Genomic DNA, 15,818 nt, shown 5'->3' on the forward strand with positions numbered 1-15,818 from the left:
CGGAAACGGGGCGGGGCCCGGCCGGGCGCCATCTTGGTAATGGGCAGCGGCGCTGCCTAGTGAGGCGACGCCGGCGCCATCTTTACTGAGGGCGCGGCCGTAGGGGGGGACTTTGCCCGCGTCCCCGCGGTGCCGCCGGTGGGACATGTACGGGTCTGGGGGGGTCGGGGGGGTCTGGGGGGTCCGGGGGCGGCGTGCAGGGGCCGGGGGGCAGTTGGGGGGAGAGCAGGAGTCGATTGGAGGGGTGCGGGAGGGAGATTTGGGGCAAACTGGGCCATTGGGGGGGTCGGGAGGGCCTGGGGGCAGGTGGGGGGGCTGAGGTGGGGCAGAGCTGGGGCAGTTTGGGGGTGCTGGGGGGGTCTGGGGGCAGTTGGGGGGTGTTGGGGGGGTCTGGGGGCAGTTTGGGGGGTGCTGGGGGGGTCTGGGTGAGTTGGGGGGCGTTGGGGGGTCTGGGGGCAGTTTGGGGGGTGCTGGGGGGGTCTGGGTGAGTTGGGGGGTGCTGGGGGCATTTTAGGGGGTCTGGGGGCAGTTTGGGGGTGCTGGGGCAGTTGGGGCCTCAGCAGGTCACCGCAGGCAGGCTGGGGGCAGCGGGGCCGGGGGGGGGGTGGCCCGTGACAGCCGCTCACAGGCCCCCGTGTGGGGACCGTCCCCATCCCCTGGACCCCCAGGGCCGTGTCCCCCGCCCCCGGCAGCAGCCGTCACCCCCTCCCCACCGCGGGTGCCCCTGCCCCAGGCTGAGAGCGGTGCCCCGGCCCCCGCTGCGCTCCCTGCTCTCGGCCCCCCCGTGCGCCCCGGGACGCCCGCGCAGCTCCGGCACCCCAGACAGGTACCGTGGGGGTGACCGGTGCCGGCCCCGGGGGGCTGCCGCGGTTCCCGGCGGGGTGACGTCCGCGCTGTGCCACAGCTGCCTGCGCCCGCCCCGCGCCATGGCGGGTCCCCCGGGGCTGAAGCCGCTGGTGGCCGTGGGCCAGGTCACCTCCACGCCCGACAAGGAGCTGAACTTTGCCGCCTGCGCCGGGCTGGTGCGGGAGGCGGCGCGTCGTGGCGCCTGCCTCGTCTTCCTCCCCGAGGGCTTCGACTACATCGGCTCCGACACGGCGCAGACACTCAGCCTGGCCGAGGGCCTGGACGGGGATCTCATGGGACGCTACGCCGAGCTGGCCAGGTACTCACCGGGACCCCCACCCTGGCACGGCCGAGATGGAGCCACCGGTGCAGCCGCGGGGTCCCCAGCAGAGCCGGGGTGATGCCGGGTCCGTCTCCCCAGGGACTGCGGCGTGTGGTTGTCCCTGGGCGGCTTCCATGAGCGTGGCCAGGACTGGCCGACCACGCAGCGCATCTACAACTGCCACGCGCTGCTGGACGCCGCAGGTGAGAACCGCCGGCGCTGCCGTGCCAACCGGGGGTCCCCGGCCCCTGCAGACGTGTGTGTGACCCCGCCTGCACCCCGCTGTCCCCAGGTCACCTCGTGGCCACCTACAGGAAAACGCACCTGTGTGACGTGGAGCTGGAGGGACGCGTCACCATGAAGGAGAGCAGCTTCACCAACCCCGGCACCGAGATCGTGCCGCCGGTCAGCACGCCAGCGGGGAAGGTACGGGGGGGACAGGCACCTCTGGGGATGGGGGGGTGTCCCCTTTCTGCTCCCCTCGCTGACGTTCTCCTCCTCGTCCTCGCCAGCTCGGCCTCTCCATCTGCTACGACCTGCGCTTCCCCGAGATCTCGCTGGCGCTGCGGCGTGCCGGCGCAGAGATCCTCACCTACCCCTCGGCATTCACCGTCCCCACGGGCTCGGCACACTGGGAGGTGAGTTCGGTCCCGGCCCCCGGCCAACTCCCGCTCTCTGCCCCATGTCCCCCTGCGTCGGGGGGGGGCTGCGGTTTGGCACCGCCGGCAGCGCCGCGTTCCCTGGCAGGTGCTGCTGCGGGCCCGGGCCATCGAGAGCCAGTGCTACGTGGTGGCGGCCGCCCAGACCGGGAAGAACCACGAGCGTCGGACATCCTACGGCCACGCGCTGGTGGTGGATCCCTGGGGCGCCGTGGTGGCCCAGTGCCGCGAGGGAACCGGGCTCTGCTACGCCGAGATCGACCTCGACTACCTGCACCGAATCCGCCGGGAGATCCCGGTGCACAGCCACCGCCGGCCCGACCTCTACGGCACCGTGGCATCAGTGCCATGAGCCGCTCTCCGGTGCGTTAAAATCTGTAGCGGGGCCAGATCTGCTCCATTTCAGACCGTTTCTCCCCCAAAATGCGGCAGCAAGATGCGCTCAGGGCTCCCCGTGCTGCAGCCAGGAGGGCGGCTCCCCTCTTTTTTGGGGTGTCCCCCCCAGCTGGGGGCACAGGGGCGGAAGGAAGGAGCCGGGTGCTGCGGTAGATGTTTATTTCAAGAAACCCAAAAGCTACACAGGGAATATGACTGTTATATTGAAGTTTAAAAAATACAGAAGTCACAGAAATTACACCGAGTTGTGCCAGAATCGTCCGTAAGCAGGGGGGGAGGGGGGGCTGTGTGCCCTGGGCGGGGGGGGGGGGCCCCACACGCACCACGAGTCCTGGGGGGGCTGCCCCCCACCCCGGAGGGGGTCCACACCCCACCAGCAGCTGAGCGGGGACGGGGAGAAAAACCACAAAACCAGCACGGTGCTGGAAAACAAAAATCGATCCCCCTGGGGCCAACAGGCCATGGCCGGGGGGGGGGGGGGGGGGGGCACACAAACGGCCACTGTGGGGGCTCTCCGCACATGCAGGCAGAGCGCAGGCAGAGGTTCTGCTGCCTGCTGCCAGCAACAGGCAGAGCCCGCCGCCCCAGCCTGCTCCTTGTCCCCAGTTTGTCCCAGTTGCCAGCTGGAGAGGGGAGGGACAGAGCCGGGCGGCTGCAGGGGGTTGGGGGGGGGGGGTAACGAGGTGGAGGGGACAGGCGAGAGGTTTCGGGGCGTCCCTCGGCGCTGGTCCTCCCCCCGGCCCCCGCAGGGGAGGGGGACACAAAGGCACATGGTCCGGGGACACCGCAGGGACAGTTTTACTCCTGAGAAACCCACTGAGGCGACGGGGTATTTGAGGGAGAAACGGGGAGGGGGGCGAAGCATCCCCCGGCACATGGAGCCCCCCAGGACGGTGACACAAGGGCAGGGGGGTCACAGCCACCCCCAGACCCCGCGCAGGCACCACAGGGACCCACCCCGCTACGAAGCTTTGCCGAGCTCCCCCCCGCCGTCACTCGCAGCTCGCCCAGCCCCGCCACTGACGTGCCCCAGGCAGGATTTTTGCCTTTTTTTGTTTTTAATGGATACAAAATAAAAGAGGAAGAACAAAAAAAAAAAAAAGGAAAACAAAGCGAGAGGAGGTGACAGAGGTGACAGGAGAGGGAAGGGGTGAGGAAACACGTCAGCCTCCGGCGCTCCCCGCGGCTCCAGCCCCGCTCCGAACCCAGAGTTGCACAGTACCAGGCAGGGATTTTCAATCATCTTTTCCTTTTCTTTTAGAAAAAAAAAAAAAAAAGAAAGAAAAAAAAAAGGAAAAAGCGTGGATCCCACCGAGCAGCCGCCGGGCGTCAGGGAGCTGACTGCAGCATCAAGTTCCTCAGGAGTTTCTGCCGCCCGACCTCGTAATCCTCCTCGTCCACATTGACCAGCAGTTTGATGGCTTCGTGGCCCACGGCTTGTTTGAGCGAGTCCGTGATGAAGACGCCCTTGAGGGCTTCCAGCAAAGAGCCGTTGATGTAATCGCGCCAGAACGCGTCGAGGTAGGTGAGCTCTGAGAATTTTATGTCACAGATGATGGAGCCCAGGTCCCGGGACTTCAGGATGGTGTTGGCCTGGTTGAAGCGCTCGAACTGGCGCTCCAAGGGGTCCTGCTTGTTGGAGAAGACGTTGCCCTGAAGTGCCGTCTCGTGCTGGCAGTACTCGGCTCGGACTCGCAGGCGGATGTCTGAGGGAAGCGGGGAGAGCGGTGAGTGCTCCGGCGTGGGGTGGGAACCCCCCAAACCTCCCGAGCCCCCCCCATCCCCAGGGGTTCTTACCACAGGTCTGCTTCTCCTTGGGGTCCGGCGTCGCCGACTTCCTCCTCTTGCGCTGGCTGCTGAGGGGGGTCCTGCCGCGGCCGGGCCTCTTGGTACATATCTGGGGTCCCGCGGGGGAGCAGCAGACCACGGGGTGGTGGGGAGGCACTGCGCGGGGAGGGGACACTGAGCCCCCCGCTCCCCTGGCTGCTGGGGCTCCACATCTGCCCCATCCCCGAGGCCAAGCTCCAGCCCTCCCCCCCGCTGTCACCTCCCGGCTGTCCCCCCCTCCCCGTCCCAAGGGGCGTCCCCGGGAGCCTGGGGAGCCCCAAATTACACCCAGAGACCGAACGGCCTCCCTGCGGCACTGCACTTCCACCATCACCCCACCCAGAGACGAGTCCCCACGCTCCCAGTGGGAACGGACAAGACAAAAGCGGGACAATCCCAATGAATCCCCACGGACCGAACCCCCGAATCCCCACGGACCAAACCCCCGAATCCCCACGGACCAAACCCCCGAATCCCCACGGACCAAACCCCCGGTCTGGCAGCGAGCATCCGCACCCACCTGATTTATGGGGGTGGCCGAGCCCGTGCTCTGCCTCGCTGTGAGCTCGGGGCGTCACGTAGCGAATGGACGTCTCCTCCAGGTACTTGTCCACCAGGTCCGGACACACTGGAAGAGAGAGGGGACGCGGGCCCCTTCAGGGGGGGACGGAGGGGACGCGGGCCCCTTCGGGGGGGGACAGAGGGGACACGGGCCCCTTCAGGGGGGGACAGAGGGGACACGGGCCCCTTCAGGGGGGGACAGAGGGGACACGGGCCCCTTCAGGGGAGAGGCCAGGGCAGATCCCTCCGACGCAGCAGGCACCGACACGTGCTTAAGCTGTTCCACACCCCCCCAGCGCGGCGGCACGTCCTTCAGCTGTTTCTCCAGCCAGTCCTCTTGGAAAAACCCCTCGATTCGGGAGCCAAGCCCTTCTAGCGCAGTGTGGGAAAGGCTGTTTCCAGCGGTTACCACAGACGGATCGGCGACGTCGCGCACGCGCAATCCCATGGGAGAAACTCCGGCCAAGGCGATTGCCGCGCCGACACCGGGTCGTACGTACCCGGGTTCATCCTACCCGAGCTGTGTGGGTCTGAGCAAAGGTCTGGGGGAGCCGCCGCTCCTCCTCCTCCCCGGCAGAGCGGAGCTGGCGGCAGCTCCGGGCCCCTGGGATGGACCCAGCTGCTTGAAATGCTTTAGGACAAACCAGCGTACGCCCAAAATGTTAAGCCTACGTGATTTCCCCGGCTTTAGCAAACCAAACCTGTGTGCTGGCAGGACACGGGGGTTTGAGGAGAGTCAGGCTGCTGAGCAGAAGCAGCCGCTGAGCAAAGATTACGGGGAGAAACGAGTTATCTGGAGAAACGAGTTGTTTTTGAGGGCCGGGATGTTTTCTGCAGGTTGTTTTTGTGCTGTTGGGCGAGCTCAGATCCCTCCCATCCCCACCGGACCGAAGCCAGCCAAGGCCACGAGCATCCCTGGCTCCCTCCACTTTCGCCCGGCCGGCTCCGGCTGCGCCGAGCTAATTCGGGACAGGGCTTCGGCTCCTTTTCAGAGCCGTGACTACGCACGAGGCAGGAGGAGACAAGACCTTCTGGCTGCTGCAGGGTCTGGAAGGACGCGGGAACCAGAAGTGAGCCTCAGCTCGTTAAATCCGGAGGAGACTTCCTTTATCCGATCAATCCCTCCTCTCTAAGCGCAAAGCGCTGCATGTTATAAACCACATGTAAGGTGCCTTTCTTAATAAAGCTTTTTTAAATGCTATTTTTTTGTGCATTTAATTAACCCGTTTCCACCCAAGCACGGCCGGGGACACAGCAAGAACAAGATCTCACGGGTACGGAGATGCGAACGCCAACCTCTGGCTCCCCGACCACGCAGGGAATCGCATTTTCATATCAAAGCATCCGTCTCACCCCGAAAACACCAAAACCTGACGCGGGGAGGGCTGGCCTGGCTTCAAGTCAAGTGCCATGTGTCCCTTCAGCTTGGATTTTTGCATAAAACAAGCAAAAACCCTGCTTGAGAGACAGAAAAATAATGCTGTGACACCCCGAAACCCTACGCAAACCGGGGGACACGGAGCCGTGGATCCAGCCACGCGCTCCGTGGATCGGCATCGCTGGGAAGGCTCCTGGAAAAGGCTGGATAACGGGAAAATCCTCACAGTGTCCGGGCTGAGCCCAAGCAGGCAGGGTTGTAGGTGCTCCCCAAAAACAAGGGAGGTTTTAACGCCTGCCTCTACTTGTGCTTGCCGCTTTCCCAAGCGCTGGCGGGGAACAGCACCGCTGCCCACGGTGCGAGCAGAAACCGGGGAGACTCGGCTGCCTGGAGCTGCCAAGAAAGCCCAATTATCCTAATTTCAAGAGAAAAATGCAAATTTCAGAGGTTGAATCCTGCTGGAGCAGCTGCCTTACGCATCCCCTGCAACAAGTCTCCTTTGTGACTCCTCAGGTTCTGGTTAATCTGAGTTAGGTTCTTTAAACTGTAAAACGAGGGGTTTAATCAAAAAACATAAAGGCGGAGGGCAGGGGGTCAGCTCAGCCTGGCAGCTCCACAAAGTGACCCAAAACCCACCGAATTACCCAGATCTGAAGGGTCACTGCTGGGGTCTCTGAGCCAGGAGAGAGTGAGGGGAAAAGGGGCGGCTGAAGGAGGGCGGTTTGGGACATCCCAGTAGAAAATGGGGGGGGGGAAAAAAATAATCTGAGTTCAGACAGGGGTTTCTCACTCCGGCCTTGGGTCACCTTCCCAAAACGGGCGGGTTTCCCCCCAAGCCGACAGCACGCCAGACCCCCCAGCTCCTCCTCGCTACAGCCCCGGTGCCACCCACAGCATCGTGCCCCAGGCAGGAACTGGGGCCGAAAGGAGCATTTCCCGAAAACCAGGGACGAGCAGCAGGAGCTGGGAGTCTGTGCACAGCATGCGGCAGGAATCCAGTTCTCTGCCACTACAGAAAGGAAACAACCTCAGTGCTTGCCAGGAACCAAGCGAGGCTTTAACCCCCCAAACCTGCACGCGTGTGCTTGCTAAAACCCTATAAAACACCTTTTTTTGCCTTTTCTGCCTGCATTTCCCAGCTGTCCTGGCAGCTGTTTGTCCCCACAAACCTCGTGGTCCTTTAACCAGCGGAGGAGAAACAGGGGACAGCTGAATAACGAAGCGGGCTTCGTTAGGGAACAGGCCAGGCTGCCAGCGACGTCACTTACCGGCCCGTCGCCGCTTGAGGGTGACGTAGGGCAGCAGGTCGTGACGAGTGATGATCCGCAGCAACTGCAGCACTTGTCGGAAGTTGGTCTCGTCGCAGCGGCCCTGCCGCTCCAGCGCCAGCAAGAAGTCCCTGCCGCTGCGGATCATCCCCCTCTCGTAATCGTCGATCACGTCCACGAAGAGGAAGGAGAGCACCCGCACATCCCGGTGGGTCAGGTGGGTGCCCACGATGTCAAACATACGGTGCAGGCTGTACAGCCCGTGCTCCCGGTCGCCCCGTTCCTCCGGCCAGGCTTGCGCTCGGCTCCGTTTGAAGGCAGCCATCTTCCACCGCTGCCGGCACGTGCCGAGCCGAGGGCTCCTCCGAGTGCCGCAACCCTGGGGGGGAGAGAGAGAGAGAGAGAGGGCCAAGAGGATTTAATCCCTTCCCCAGCGATACTTGATTAACAACCCCGCTCTGCATCCCTCCGCCGCAGCTCTGCGCCTGGCAGTGGCTCGTCCTCTCCTCCGCCGGAGCATCTCACACCAAAACGGGAGGGCCGGGTACCAGACTGACGGCGCCGGGCTCTACCACATTAACTCGAACCCAAACACCGTCTGGCTGAAACGCCTCCGAGCTACGGGGCTCTACCATGAGGCGGGTGGGGACCAACGGGGCCCCGCGGCCCCTGGCAAAGCCGAGCCAGCAGCTCGACAGCCCCAGCGAAACCCTCCGCCGCCGCACCGGCGGGCACCAACCGCGCGAAGCCATTTGGCGCAGCCACCGGTATCACGCCGAAACATCAAGGGAGAAGCAAATCGGCCGCTCGACGTGCCCCGACCTGTTCGGTTTCAAAGTCAGAGGAGAGCGAGCCTCGTCAGACTGGCTGCGGCAGCCGGCTCGGGGCTCACCCTCCTCGTCTCAGCAGGTTTCTCACCCGGTTACGGCCCCCCCTGGGGAAGTTCCTCGCGGCTCCGCCGTCGCCCGGCTCTCAGCAGCACCGACAGTTTTGTTTCTTCACCAGGAGCCGCGGGGAGTCACACACCCAGCCGAAAACAGGATGGACCCGCAGGATCGCAGCCCTCGTCAGGCCTCCTTTGGGGATCAGGGACCGAGCGCTGTCGCAGTGAAGCGGGTGACGTTAAGGTGTCCCACGCCTGGGGACAGCACGGTGCTGCCACGCCGAGTCAGCCGGGAAACGGTGACCGGCTGTTCGACAACACCAGTCGCTCGGGGCACGTGGTGATTGGGTTAGGAGTGAACTGTACCGCACGGGCGCTGGGCCGGGCTGGGGCACCCCACAGACCCGGGGCACCCCCAGAGCTGCCTGGAGGGGCTCTGAACCCCCAGAGTCCATTTAAGCACCCGCAGTGTGTCTCGGGCCGGCGGTAGCACCCGTGGCACAAAGGCACCTGCCCCAGGCACACCCTCGGCGTGCCGGCACGCATGCCGTACAGGAGAGTCACGCCGTCATTGCATCACGTTTATATCCTAAAACGACGGCGCTCGTTCGTTTAACCGGGTCAGGAGTCCTCCGCCGCCACGGGATGCCGGAACAGAGGCGGCAGGAGGGCAGAGATCACAGCCCGATACCACCCCTGTGGTTTTGCAGACACTGAAATCGGTGGCTCTCTGCTCTGCGTGACACCGGGTTGTGGCTCCCTGTTCCCTCCAGAGAGCTCACCGAGCCCAGCCGGCATCACCACAGAGCTGCTTTCCTTGGTTACGGTTCCCAAAACAGCGAGGCAGCGGCGTAAACACGGTACACCGGCTGGAATCTCCCATCTCTTCCCAGCACGACCGTGACTCACGCTCTGGCCCGGGGCAGGCGGAGGGACAGGACGGGGAGCCCTCGGTGGGGCCCGTCTCCGCTCCGGCAGCTGCCAGCACTCAATGGAAGTGTTTTAAATTCCCATTGTAAATGGAAATAGCTTAAATTAAAAATGTGTTGAGCAACTGCTGCTCTGAAAACAGTCTGACACGGCTCAGGCTGGGGAGGAGAGGGCACTATATACCGGATAGCTGCCCCCCAAGTAGAAAAGCCGTATCAATACAGCTTCTAGTGAAGATATTTCTTGGTACAAACAGCCTGTAGCCATCGTCGTGCAGGGCAGAGGGGAGAAAAAAAAACAAAATCAGAATAAAGCACCCTGGTTCTTCTCCAACAGCTCCTCCTGCCCCAGGAGCCAAGCCGCATCAGCTCCACGGAGAAGTTGGGAGCGCTGGGCCGCAGCCCGGCACATCCCAGGAGAGGGAACGGATTTCTCCGGTCTCATGAGCCCTGTGAAAGCCAAGCTACGGAGAGGCCTTTACCAGGAGCTGTGGCTGCGCCACAACGGAATATCGACGCTGTAATTGCGTGAACGCAGACCAAAAGAGCAAAAAAAAAATAAGACAAACAATCCTTAGTCTTGATGGCCGCTGTCAGGAGCGGAAAAACCACCGAGAGCAACCATGGTCTTTGCTGAAAGCCGCCTTTCAAGCTGCCGGCAAAGTCCCCAGCGCTCCTTGGCCGCACCCAGACTGTTTTCGGTGCTGCAGCACCAGTGTGGACCAGTAAAGGAGCCCGCGCATGGCTCGAGCGGCAGCCACGGCTCTCCCTCCGCTCCCACCCTGCCGTCGGGTTTGCAGACGCCGTGCACCCGCTCTGGTCTGGGGTTGCGCGACGGGAACCGTCGATATTCCTGCACAAAGTAAAACACACGAGAAAGCAGCACGGGAGGCGCAAGGTGAGGTCTCCGCTTTCTTCCCGGAGATAAAAAACTGAACATAAACCCACACACCCACTTATCAGCTAATTGCCTGGATATTTACACCACAACACCAGCCCGCGGCAGCCCCAAACCCGACCTCTGTCCCCAAAGCAGAACCACAAAACCGGGAGGAACCACCCAAACCCGGGCAGCGGCCGGGAGCCGCTCTTTGGGACCCTCTTTTATAGCAGCTTCATTTAAAATGGCTCATTTTTCTGCAGTCGGGTTTGCCAAGCACTGTGTTGCATAAACCCGAAGCAGAAATTAGGCAGACGCTATCAGTTTGATTATTTAGTACCTACCACCCTGGAATTACATTGCATTTTTTCCTTCCAGGGAGGCTAAAAAAAAAACCAAAACAAAGAGGCAATTTGACATTGTGCTGCCTAAACACAAGAGATTCAGTAGAAAGAGGCTTTAAGTGGGGGGAAGTACTGAGTCCCAGGGGGCAGTTCCTTAGAGCTGCACCACCCAAACCCACAAAAAGCTGTTAAATTGATTTTTCAAGTAGGGGATTCCAGCAGCCGCTACTTGGAAGAGATCCCTGCTTCCCCTCGCCTTTGGCTCTGCTCCCGTCCCAAACCCACAGGGTCGGAAGGCTGGAGCGCTTCGCTGCGCACATTAAAAACAAAAAAACAACTCTATAAAATCCTTCCATTTTACTCAAGGAACGGCCCCCGTACGGAACAGGAAAAAACCTCTCAGCGGAAAACGAGGAGCTGCCCGCGCCCCAGCGAGCCGACGGCACCGTGGCTCTGCCGTACTGGGGCAGAAGTGACGGGACCCCTGCCTGCCCTTGGCACAAACCAGCAGCACATCACGCCCGCTCAGGATGAGACTTTCCGCAGCGCTCCAGGATCATTAAAATAATTTGAGGTGAACAGGAAAAACAAGCTTTTGGTGCCTACAAAGCTCTGCAGTTAACCAGTCCGAGCCTTACTCGGACTTCTGCCTTAACCCGTGCGGACGTCGGGGATTTTTGCCGCTGAAGTTCAGCTAAGTGCCACAAAACCCCAGACCCACGCAGCGCATTCCTGCCTGGCCGGGCACAGAAATCACAAATACCAACTTCAAGTTAAAATCTGGCTTTGGGGTGAATTTTCCGGAGCAGCCGTATCCCAGCCTCCCCCGTCCGGCACGCTGCAAACAGATGCGAGGGAGACACCTAGTCGCGTTTTCGCTGCAGACCAGACCTGATCCTGCTCAACTCGGCGAGCGCCGGCCGCGGCAGAGCCGGATCAGTGGCACCGCGGAGCCCGAGGCAGAACCCGAACCCCAACTTTCCCAACACGCTCGATTACCAAAGAGAAGGAAACGCAAACAGAAACAAACAGCCGAACGCTTTGGTTTCACCGCCCCGGCAGCGGTTAGCATCACAGAACGGTTTGGGTTGGAAAGACCTTAACGATCTGCTCGTTCCAACCCCCTGCCGCGGGCAGGGACACCCTCCGCTAGCCCAGGTTGCCCAAAGCCCCGTCCAGCCTGGCCTTGAACACTGCCAGGGACGGGTGGCCAGGAGATTTCTTCCTCTCCTCTTCAGACACCTTCAACCTGAAGCTGCCTGTGCAAAAAACAATTAGTCTCGAGTCGTTCCGGCTGCCCGGCTCTCCTCCCGACAGCTCCTGCGGTCACTGTCACACCAAACCCACGTTCCTTCCCCTCTCCTTCCTCGGGAAAGGGCTCACACGTGTGGCGAGCGGAGGGCCCGGATCCCACCCGTTGCGACTGCGCCGGAGGCGCCACGGGCTTGGTAGCCACTCACCGAGGCCACTGGTCCCTTCTTTGCGGGAGCAGACACCCAGCCACGGCAAATCCTCCCGATTCCGGGCTGGCAGACGGACGGGACGCTGCCCGCGGTGTGGCCACCCTGCCGCCTGTCCCTGCACACTCCTCATCCCAAGGCATCGCCCCCGCAGCACAGGTAACCCCCGCTGACCACCTCGCTGCAGGACGAGACGGATCAAGGAGAAAAGCGGGGATATAAACGGCTCCTGCTGTGCCGAGGACGGCCCGACAAGAAATAAGATTAATCCATAATTGTCCTCTTTGGAGGGCTGGTGAAGGTTTGGGTTTGGTTTTTTTTTTGACCTTCCCTCTGTAGCACTTTGTATCTGGGTCAGCGGGTCTGAGCTGGTACAATAACACCCGTAGGGTGGAAAAAAGATCCAACCCCCCCCCCCACTAATGGGCGCAAAACCCCCCACTTATGACAGCAAACCCACTAGTCCCAGCCCAGCAAAACACGCTGGATTTCACCGGCAGCAGACAAGCGTGCGCGGCCATCCCCGGACACCCCACGGCAGGGAAGGCCAGAGGAGGAGGAGGAGGAGGAGGAAGCAGCGTTCAGCCAGGCTGCGTCACCAAAGTGTGTGTAACCCCACGAGAACGAGCCAGGTGCAAAAATAGTTCTGTGAGCGGTTGTTTCAGGGTAGGGTTGGGGGATTTTTTTGCTGCATGGGTTTAGCTGGGGAGGGAGGATTTTCGTTTCTGAGTACAGAAAGTGCTTTTCGCTTCCATTCGTCACCCCATCTAATTCCCGCCACATCAATTAATCCCCCAATCTAATTTCTGCCACTGAGTGGCAGCCACAGCCTTGACAATGCCTGCCCTGACCAGCCCCAGCAAAGAGACCCCACAGAAACAACTCCCTCTGGTTACCGCTGGGGTGCCGAGACAGAGCACCACTGCCGCCAGCCGGGAACGGTGTCCGAGCCACCGCAGGGGGGAAAAAAAAAAAGAGAGCAAAATCCTAAATAAAATCCCAAAGCGGCACTGGAGCTGCTCTCCCCTACGCCAGCGCGTAACCGCACGCGACGCTCGAGCCATGGAAACGGGAGCGCGGGCAGGGGACGCGCCGACACCGACGTCAGCCGGGCAGCGCCCGCCAGCTCCCCGCCGGAGCCCTGGATCGCACCCAGATCTCCCCGGATCGCTCACCGGCAAGGCACCGCTGGCTTTACCGACCTCACCCTTTCCGGCAGCAACAAGAGGCCTGATCAGGACTCACCCGCAGCCAAGCTCCCAAACTTTTCCGAGCCAGGACACTTAGCCCAACCGCGCAGTTATTAGCACAGGCAGGCGCCATCAGAGCCCAGAGATAAGTCTGCGTGCGGAGGACTGAGCCTCTCCCGATCCGTCCCCGCGCACGCGCGGCTCCTTACAGGAGAGGAGGGATGAGCAAATCGTTAGTACGTTAAAAACCCCAAACACAGAGGAACACCCACCTTAGCGAGGAGCTCGTCTGGTCTTGCTTGTATCCACGACTCGAAGAACGATCAAGCCAAAGTGTTTTTAAGAAGTCTTCTATCCCCTTTTCTCCTGAACTTTTTAAATAAGCTACCCAACAAAACCGCAGAAGCTCCTACAGAGAGTTTCACGTATGGCTCTTGTAGCAGGGAAGCCACACTTCCAGATTCGGGTATCACCGGTCAGTGTTAAAGCTGGTCGACTTGCCAGAAGCCACCCAATTTTATTTTTTTTTTCCCCTCAAACCTTCCTTTTTTCCTACTTAATAATTTACGGACGCAGGGAGGAGGAAAAGTAGAGTCCAGAACTCACCCTGCGCTCTCTAGGTCATTTCTTTTTTTAAAGACACCATTCCTGAAGAACTAACTCCCCTGTCCCCTTCTTAACGCCGCCCTCACAAGCCGAGGCGACGGGCAGGGCGCTCAGAATACCTTACACCGCGATTTGCTCTCTCAGTATAGCAACTCCTCCAGAAACCGGATCGGGTTAAGTGACAAACCTTGATTAAAAAAAAAAAAAAAAAAGCCAAGAGAAGGTCATCCGAACCGAGTTACTCCTCTAAAATTCAGCCCATACCTTCTCCTTCGCGGTTACTCACAAGCAGAGCGCTCGCCTCCTCCCCACCGGCTCCTTCGGACTAGTTTATCTCCCAGAGGGGATCCTGCCCGGGAGCGGGGCCCAGCACCGGAGCGCTCGGCGCCCGCACCCCACTGCCCTGCGCTCCTGGTAAATACTAAAACGTCGAACCCCCTCTGACTCGCCCAGAAGTTAAGCTTAAGGCTCCCAAAACACAGCACTGACTCACCAAGGCAGGGTGATCGGAAGGCGGCTAAGGCCTGGCTGCGCCGCTCGCCCCTACCCCCGCTCGGTCCTTCCCTCCCCGTTACCGGCACATGCCGCAGGGCCCGGCCGCTCGGCTCCGGCCTCCCCCCCGCAGCCGGGGAGCACCCGGGTCGGGTTTTTTTAAAGCCTCTCGGTCGAAAGTCCAGCAACCGCCGCTCGGGGACGGCCCCGTCCTCCCCCGTAAGGCCCCGGGAAGGGCTGGGGCGGGGAGGGCGGCGAGGGGCCGCCGGCCCGAGGCGGGGGGGGGGGGGGGGGGGGGGGGGGGCGGCTCCGCGGGCGGCGGCTCGGCCCCGCGGCCACGGCACTGCGGCCCCCCTAGGCCCCCATCCCCCGGGCACCCGAGGCCTCTCCTGCGCTGCCCCCGCCCGGTACCGGGCGGCGCTGGGGGAAGGACGGGGGGGAGGGTTAGGCGGCTTGGGCCCGGGCCCGTCCCCTCACCCACAGGGACCGCCGAGGCCTCCCTTACGCCGCCCCCGCCATGCCCGCCGGCTCGGCCCCCGCTCCGCTGTGCGGGCCCCGCTGGCGCTGCCCGGGCTGAGGGTGCCGCGGCCTAGCCCCTCACGGCCTGCCCCTCACGGCCTGCCCAGGCTCGGCGCCGCCATGTTGGCTCCGTCCGCTCCGCTCCCCGCTCGCAGGCGGCCGCCGCGGCTCCGGAGAGACGCAACATCCGGGGCCGCGGCCCCGCCCACATCCGGGCCACGCTCACCTCTCCGCCTTCACTCCCATTGGAAAAGCCGGGGAACGCGGTGCCCTCTTGGATAAGGGCAGAAGGGCGGGAACATCCGGGTCACCGGCCGCCGGCTTCAGCGCCCTTCGAGAGCATTGGCGAACGGCCGCCATGTTGTGCGAGGGCAAGCTGGCAAGGCCGCCACGCCTTTAGAGCACGTGGGGGCGAGGCCGCCATCTCGGGAGAGGGCAGGCGGGGTCCGCCGGGCGCGGCTTCGCGCCTATTACGGAACATGAGGAGGCGCCGCCATCTTTACTGAGGGCAGAGGCGCTGCGGGTGTGGGGGGGTCTCTGTGGTTGGGGGGTTCCTGGGGACTGGGGGGGGTCCGTGAGGCGGGGGGGTGGTGGTGTGTGTGTCTCTGGGCGTTATGGGGGGGGCTTTTGAGGAAGGGCAGGCCCTTGGGGGGGCTGTCGGGGGGGTTGTTCAGGGGACAAGGGGGGGCTCTGGGGGGGCTCTGGGGGGGTCCCTCCCCGGCCAAAGGCCCCTCGGGGTGCCGGTCCCCCGTCTGCAGCAGATGGGGCGGGGCGGGCAGGGCCCGCACCCATGGGGGGGGGGAGCACCCACGGGCCTCGCCCCACCCTCCACCTTTGCACCCTTTCGGGGTGGGGAAACTGAGGCAGGGACCGGGGGGGTGGGCAGCACCCGGGGACCCCCGCGTCGGGTCGGGTCGGGTCGTGCCCCCCCCGCGACCCGAGTCCCACGGACGCGATCGGCGCCGGCACCCCGGGGTGCTGCGGGGGCGGCGCGCGGAGCCGGGCACCCAGCCACGCGCAGGGTGCTGCCGCGGGGTCCCACGCCTCGGCGCCCAATTAGTCGTAATTAGCCCGCACGCGCCGGGGTGGCGTCCCCGCCGGGGGTAGCAATGATGGAGGGGGCCACGGGGGGGGCCGGGAGCGGTGGGTGCTGGGGGGGGGGGGGAGCGGCCCTGGGGGGGGCAATGGGGCAGGACGGGGGGTCTGGGGGTCAGCCCCGGGGGGTCTGGGGGGGCAGGTCTGGGGGGCAATGGGGCAG

General features: G+C 63.0%; 2 protein-coding genes across 3 annotated transcripts; one reads left to right on the forward strand and one right to left on the reverse strand.

Moving 5' to 3' along the window:
- The first annotated feature begins 11 nt into the window (after positions 1 to 11).
- On the forward strand, positions 12 to 2,461 carry NIT1 (nitrilase 1). Of its 2 annotated transcripts, XM_075737394.1 has the most exons (7): positions 12 to 147; positions 734 to 826; positions 905 to 1,165; positions 1,268 to 1,371; positions 1,461 to 1,594; positions 1,681 to 1,806; positions 1,916 to 2,461. In XM_075737394.1, coding segments are annotated over exons 1-7 (984 nt in total). In that variant the 5' UTR covers positions 12 to 145; the 3' UTR covers positions 2,180 to 2,461. The 2 variants fall into 2 exon arrangements, with proteins under 2 accessions (XP_075593509.1, XP_075593510.1); XM_075737395.1 differs by lacking the exon at positions 734 to 826 and having other exon boundaries at positions 32 to 147.
- DEDD (death effector domain containing) lies at positions 2,366 to 13,145 on the reverse strand. Its single transcript, XM_075737393.1, has 5 exons — positions 12,999 to 13,145; positions 7,258 to 7,636; positions 4,571 to 4,678; positions 4,021 to 4,167; positions 2,366 to 3,929 (listed from the first exon to the last, which is right to left on the reverse strand). The coding sequence occupies exons 1-5, from the start codon at positions 13,074 to 13,076 to the stop codon at positions 3,553 to 3,555; spliced, it is 1,089 nt and encodes a 362-aa protein (XP_075593508.1). The 5' UTR covers positions 13,077 to 13,145; the 3' UTR covers positions 2,366 to 3,552.
- Between the last annotated feature and the right edge of the window lie 2,673 nt (positions 13,146 to 15,818).

This window comes from Balearica regulorum, chromosome 28, assembly GCF_011004875.1.
Source record: "Balearica regulorum gibbericeps isolate bBalReg1 chromosome 28, bBalReg1.pri, whole genome shotgun sequence".
In the NCBI taxonomy this organism is placed as follows: Eukaryota; Metazoa; Chordata; class Aves; order Gruiformes; family Gruidae; genus Balearica; species Balearica regulorum.